The 6371-nt window shown below is 62.0% G+C and overlaps 3 protein-coding genes across 3 annotated transcripts; 2 read left to right on the top strand and 1 right to left on the bottom strand.

The window, feature by feature from the left end:
• The first annotated feature begins 376 nt into the window (after positions 1 to 376).
• SDRG_11250 (hypothetical protein) lies at positions 377 to 1731 on the top strand. The gene has a single exon (XM_008617281.1). The coding sequence runs from the start codon at positions 424 to 426 to the stop codon at positions 1648 to 1650; it is 1227 nt and encodes a 408-aa protein (XP_008615503.1). The 5' UTR covers positions 377 to 423; the 3' UTR covers positions 1651 to 1731.
• Positions 1732 to 2492: 761 nt separating this feature from the next.
• Positions 2493 to 5695, top strand: SDRG_11249 (hypothetical protein; the record flags this gene model as incomplete). Its single annotated transcript, XM_008617280.1, has 13 exons — positions 2493 to 2586; positions 2634 to 2659; positions 2701 to 3040; positions 3089 to 3392; positions 3441 to 3561; positions 3610 to 3696; positions 3744 to 3843; positions 3888 to 3975; positions 4019 to 4667; positions 4716 to 4812; positions 4863 to 5182; positions 5227 to 5415; positions 5465 to 5695. The coding sequence occupies 13 exons, from the start codon at positions 2493 to 2495 to the stop codon at positions 5693 to 5695; spliced, it is 2646 nt and encodes an 881-aa protein (XP_008615502.1).
• Positions 5696 to 5735: 40 nt separating this feature from the next.
• On the bottom strand, positions 5736 to 6296 carry SDRG_11248 (hypothetical protein; the record flags this gene model as incomplete). The annotated part of the gene is made up of 1 exon (XM_008617279.1): positions 5736 to 6296. One exon carries the CDS (start codon positions 6294 to 6296, stop codon positions 5736 to 5738), a length of 561 nt encoding a protein of 186 aa, XP_008615501.1.
• Between the last annotated feature and the right edge of the window lie 75 nt (positions 6297 to 6371).

Below are 6371 nucleotides of genomic sequence, written 5' to 3'. Positions count from 1 at the left end.
GTTTGCCGAAAGGCGGCCAACGAATGCGACGTGGCAGAACAGTGCTCAGGCTCGAGTGGTTACTGCCCCGCCGACGCATTCCAGTCATCGTCGGTCAAGTGCACCGGCACAAACAACGGCGGCGCTTGCGACGCTCAAGACTTGTGCGACGGCTCTGGGAAGTGCGTGGACAAGTACCTGCCGGCGTCGAAAGAGTGTCGGGCGTCCAAGGGCCAATGCGACGTCGCGGAAACTTGCACCGGAAGTAGCAGCCTCTGCCCCATCGATGCGTTCCAGTCGTCGTCAACCACCTGCGTCGGCACCTGCAACGGCAACGAATGCGACGGAATCGACAAATGCGACGGCCAAGGCAACTGCGTGGACGTTTATCTGCCTTCGTCGGTGGTTTGCCGACCGTCCAAAGGCTCGTGTGACGTACAGGAAATGTGCACTGGGTCAGCTGGCCGGTGTCCGACCGATGCTTTTGCATCGAGCACGACGACGTGCACGGGGACCAAGACGGGAGGCGCATGCGACGCCCAAGACTTTTGCGATGGCTGTGGCAACTGTGTCGACCGCTATCTTTCGTCATCTACGGTCTGTCGGGCTTCCAAGGGCGTATGTGACGTCGCAGAGGTTTGCACTGGTCAACGCAGCGAGTGTCCGGATGATTCATTCGCTTGTGCGACCACCAAGTGCTCTGGCACGAGCACCGGCGGCGCGTGTGACATTCAAGACTACTGCGACGGCAAGGGCAGCTGCGTCGACATGTATTTGCCGGCAATGAGTGTCTGCCGGCCCTCCAACGGCCAATGTGATGTCGCCGAAACGTGTACTGGCTCCAGCGGTGCGTGCCCGGTGAATGCGTTCGCGACGACGACCGTGACGTGCACGGGATCCTGCAACGGCAACCCATGCGACGGTGTCGACCACTGCGACGGGAATGGCAACTGTATCGACGTGTACCTCCCATCGTCGACCGTCTGCCGAACGGCGGCTACCGGCTGCGATATTGCCGAGACCTGCACCGGCGAGTCGGGCCAATGCCCAATCGACAAGTTTGAGCCGACGACGACGACGTGCTCGGGAACGTGCAACGGAAATCCTTGCGACGCTCAGGATTACTGTGACGGCAAGGGCAGCTGCGTCGACAAGTATTTGCCGTCGGGTGCCGTTTGCGGTAACACCAAGGCGGGTCCGTGTACGATCGCAGCGACGTGCACGGGCGACATGGGGTTCTGCCCGCCCGATGAATACGCCGACTCGTCGGTCACGTGCGCTGGCACGAGCCAAGGTGGCGCCTGCGACGGCAAGGACACCTGCGACGGGGAAGGCAACTGCGTCGATCGCTTCTTGGGCGGGAAAGTTGTGTGCCAGAAACCCACCGGCTACTCGCGTCCGATCTACTGCAACGGCAAGAGCGCAACGTGTCCCGTGTCGAGCTTTTTGGAAGGCAACTTGCGCGAGATGACGGCCGACGACCCGACGCCGGTGCAGTCGATGCTCGTGGCCGTGGCGCCGTCGTCGCCCATGGTGCTTCTCGGCCTCGTATGTGTCGTCGCTGCCGCCGTCGCTTTGGTCGCGATGCGCCAGCGCCGCGACGACCTCGCGCTGGACGACGCCACGTACAAGCTGCTGGCGACGCACGAAGACGCATCGGCGGCCTTTTGAAGTCGCGGTGGCGACCTTGCATACTGTACTACTTGATGATAAGCAACAATACAATTTGTACTTTTGGCTGCTACAAAACAAGGGAAAGAGGTGCTTCGGGAGTGATATCGGCGAGGTCTTTCGACGCAAGTATCGCACTTCTCCAAGCGTCCACGTGGGTGGAGAGCTTTGCGTAAAGACGGCAAATGCATCAGCACAGACGAACAGAGATGTCTTGGTCCGACAACGACTGGTGACTTTGAGTTCTGGTCGCAACCCGTGAGCCTTCAGGATGATCAAGGTAGCATGCTCGAGTCTAGTTGTTCCACTATGGTCCGATCTTGCGCCAGCACCCGAACCCTCTCACTAGGGTAGGTTTCGTGTCAGCTTGGTCAATCATCGCAAAGAAGGGCTATTCAAGCAGCATGTCTGCATCTCGTACAACAGCGGACCGCATGTCCGAGCCGAGACGTCGCTGCTCGACACGTAGCTCGATTTCAACAGCCCGCGCGACTCATCAGCCTTGGCTACGCGGCAGGCAACTTGCACGGCTAGTACTCCACAAAGCCCATTTGCGAATTCCCTGCATGCGAACCAACCGGGCTGAACGTCGTCGTGCATGACTGGCTATGCACCAGCCGCGTCCTCGTCCGGAGGAGCTCTGGACCGCGCTGTCGTTGGCAGCTCAGTCCGATCTGCTGGCATCGCGCTGGAAATCACCAAGCAGCGGCACAAAGACAGCGCCTCCCGGTCGTCGTCGTGGCGTCGACTTCGTGGGTGTGTATCTTGTTCAATTTTGACCAATCACAGGACGCGGCAGAATGCAGCAGCTAATCAGATGGCGTCATTTTCAAAAAGGCAAAATGGCGCTGGCGTCGCTCTCGGACCAGCTCAAGGTGTACCTGACGCTCTTGGTCGGGCCCGACGACCTCCTCTCGCTCGCTGCCACGTGCAAAGGTATTCGCCTTGCCTCTTGCGTGGCCTGGCTCATGCGCGTGTCCTAGTCTGGTACATCTTTGCCAACGAAGAGGTAGGACCCATCGCCTGATGCATCGTCTCACAAGGTCGTAGCCGCTCTGGGAGGCGCAGGTGCTGCGCGCGCACCACGGTGACTTTGCGTACAAAGGCTCTTGGAAGGCAACGTACTTTTACCCTCGCGAGCCACCGACGGCGCCTCGGCCGCCACCGCCCGCGATCGCGGTCCCGCCCGAGTGTCTCTCGTCGGACTTTCTCCAGCGTCGGTACTACCGCCGGTACATGCACCTCGTAGACTTTGTGCCGCAGTCGCCGCGCGCGATTCCTCGCATGGCCATGGACGCGATCGCTCCGAGCGCATTTAGCGAGCGCTATGGCCGGCGCCCGGTCATGCTCACGGACGGCTGCACCGACTGGCCCGCGCTTCCGTCCACCGGTACGCTCCTTTTCCATGCTTGTCTCTGCACAACACTGCTGTATACAGGCGAGCGCAAACCCGCCGCGTGGACCCTCGAGTCGCTCGTGTACCGCTTCGGCGACGTGGCCTGCCGCGTCACGCACAACCTCGACGTCGACGTCGACGTCCGCGTCACGCTGGCCGACTACGAGGCTTACGTCGCGGGCCAGCACGACGAGACGCCGCTGTACATCTTTGACCCGCTCTTTGGCGAGAAGATGCCGTCGCTCCTCGACGACTACGCGCTGCCGCCCATGTTTCGCGACGACCTCCTCGACGTCCTCGGCGCCGACCGCCCCGAATTTCGGTGGCTCGTCGCCGGCCCTGCTCGGTGCTTCGTAATCAAATATCGACTCGAGTACTGATATCGATGCTCTAGGTCGGGCGCGCCATGGCACCTCGACCCGGTCAAGACGTCGGCGTGGAATGCGCTTCTCGTGGGTCGGAAGCGCTGGGCCATGTACCCGCCCGACCACCCGCCACCGGGTGTTCAGCTCCTCGTGCGTCTTGAGGATTCACAGAGTTGTCTCATCCTTGTTGGCGACTAGAACAACGAGACGGCGGTGCACATGACGTCGCTCGAGTGGTACTTGAACGTATACCCGACGCTGGCGCCCGAAGACCGCCCGTACGAGGTCCTCAACGCGATAGCAGTCGCCGAATTTGATGGCATTTTGCGTAGGTCGTGCAAGAGCCGGGTGAGACCATCTACGTGCCCAGTGGGTGGTGGCACCTCGTGCTTAACCTCGACTTTTCGATTGCCGTAACCCAGAACTTTGTTGGTACTTCTCACTCGATACCCAGCACCGGCGTCAACATCAAGTAGACGCTTCGAACCTCGGTCCGTTCCTCTCTGACATTACGCGCACCGGCGACCTCGAGACGCTCGACCGCCTCGAATTAGCGATCGCCACGTACGCGCGTCGACGCTGCGGCAATAGTTCATCTTTGAAATAGGACGCGCCCGGGTCTCTCGCCGTTCTTGCGGCTCCACCGCCTCCCCGTCCAGCGTGGCTACGTCAACGAGTTTGCAATGGTGCGGTCGTTCACCGACACGAGCGTGTGGACGCCAAGCGTGCGGCACATTTTATCCCGGCACGACCTGCTGCGTTCGTGCCAGGACGCGGCGCTCGCCTCAATCGCGTCGGCGCCGCTCCGAGCGCTCACGGCGGCCGTGAACCCCGTCTTTGTCGTACACGACCACGTCATTCTCAAGTGGTTTAGCTCGCTCAACCGCCAGTGGGCCGACTGCGACCTCCCGACCGCGCTCACGCCGCACGTGCGCGGCGTCGACGGCATCGACGTCATCACGTTCCTCGAAGCCGCGTTTGTCAACGAGTGCCTCGTCTACGACGCGATCGCCGCGCACGGCTCGCCGGTGCTGAAGGCCGCGACACCGACGCTCTTGGCGCGCGGCACACTGCACCCCGAGATCGACGACGACGACGTCGTGTGGCGCTGGCCGTACCTTGTGCTGTCGTATCACGCCGATGACATCTCAGTCGCGTCGATGCTGTCGCGCGGCGACCCGCTCTCGCCGGCGTCGTGGTCCAGCTTGGTCGCGTGGCTGGGCGATACGTGGTTCCCAGCCTTCCACGCCCTCCCGGTACCCGGCCTACGCCATACCAGACACTCATGCATGACATTCTCGCAGGTGCCGTCGACGCCCAGCGCCGTGGGCCCGACGCCCCGCAGTAGCATGCAATGGTACACCGAGTACCTCGGCCGTCTGCGCGCCAAGTGCGTCGGAGGTACGACACTGAAATATGAGAAGGTGGATGCAATGGCTCTATTACACTAGTGCATTTGGACAATGGCGTGCTGCCCGACCACTTGATGGACCAGATCGACGCATTTGTGCCAGCATCCGTCCCGTCACTGGTCCTCGCAAGCACGTCGTCGCCCGTGTTTTTGCATGGCGACTTAACGGCCGAGAACGTACTCGGGCGTCCGCCGTGGACCGACGCGCTGCGGGCGGCGCTGCCACCGGCCGTCGCGGCGCCGCTCGAGGCGTTTGCGGCGGCGCACAAGATGACGTCGCTCGCGCAAGTCGCGCTCGAGGCGCCCGAAATCGACGGGCTCACGTGGCCGCTGCGTCGGCGCCTCCTTGCCGTGGCCCACGTACGTACGATGTACGATGTACGCGCGTGCTGATCCGTGAGTAGCGGGCCAAGGTACACGACGCCAGCTTTCTCTTCGCAGTGGACGAGGACGATGAGAACGATGGTTCGGGCGAGAAGGAGCCAGTGTTTGTGGGCGACGCCTCGTGGGCGCCGACGACGGTGCTCGACTTTGCCGACATGAAGACGGGCGACGCAATCTGGGATCTCGTGCCCGTCATCTTTTCTCTCCTCGTACGACAAAACTCTTGATTTATAGACTATTGGATCTCATGTTTACTAGCATGGCGACGCGGCGCTCGTGCGTCAGCTCCTCCGTACGGCGCACTGGGCCAAGATCGTCGGTCCGCACCGTGAGAAGCTCCCGACGTTGCTCATGTGCCTCACGTTGCTGCACCCGAGTCAGAGCGTCGCGGCCATGCTCGAGCGCTTCCCTGCTGTCGCATCGGCGGCGAATTGGACCGACGCGGCCCACCTCGTGTTTGGCCCGATGCTGGCGTCGGCTGCATACTAGTATAAATCATATATTGGCTCATGCGAAAAAGATACGTCGGCTAGAGCGTCGATGGCATTGCGCTGGACGTGTACCGGTCGACGTCGTCCTGCGCCATGTCGGGGAACAGGACGTGCATGGTCACGGCGTCGGCGGCCTTGTGGTTGGTTTGGCGCCAAAGCACCTCGGGGTCGTCGCCAACGAGGATCGGGATGCTCTGTACATCAGTGCTGGCGGTGCTGCCCGAGCTGCTGTAGTGCGACGGCGATCGCGTCAAGAGCGTCTTGGTCGCGTCCGCGTCGTCGCCGAGCTTGGCGATGCTTGGACCGCAGCACGTCACGAACGCCTTGCGCCACTGCTCAAAGGACCCCGAGTCGTACGTCGCGAGGTAGTACGACTTGGGCTTCTTGGCGCCGGCGACAACGATGTGGAAGGTGAGCGCGGACGACGCGACGCGGCGCACAGAGAGCAGCCGGCGCGTTTGCTTGAAGCCGCCCGAGAACGTGTCTTCCGAGTCGTATTCGTAGAGCGACGTGTCCTTGAGGACGAAGAAGCGCCGTCGCCAGAGGCTCATGAGCCCCGAGACGCTCTTGAGGCGCAGCCAGCCGCTGATCGTTGGCATTGGTGCAGTACTGTACGGATGTGGGAATGAGCAACTGCGCTGACCACATGCGCCCACGTCGTCACACCCATCGTG

Source organism: Saprolegnia diclina (assembly GCF_000281045.1).
Source record: "Saprolegnia diclina VS20 unplaced genomic scaffold supercont1.40, whole genome shotgun sequence".
Taxonomy (NCBI): domain Eukaryota; phylum Oomycota; class Saprolegniomycetes; order Saprolegniales; family Saprolegniaceae; genus Saprolegnia; species Saprolegnia diclina.
The sequence above is the reverse complement of the archived record's forward strand: the minus strand, read 5'-3'. Positions and strand labels throughout refer to the sequence as shown.

Bases quoted from the DNA above. Each gene is read 5' to 3' on its own strand.
- SDRG_11250 (XM_008617281.1), top strand. From the start codon at position 424: ATGTGCACTGGGTCAGCTGGCCGGTGTCCGACCGATGCTTTTGCATCG.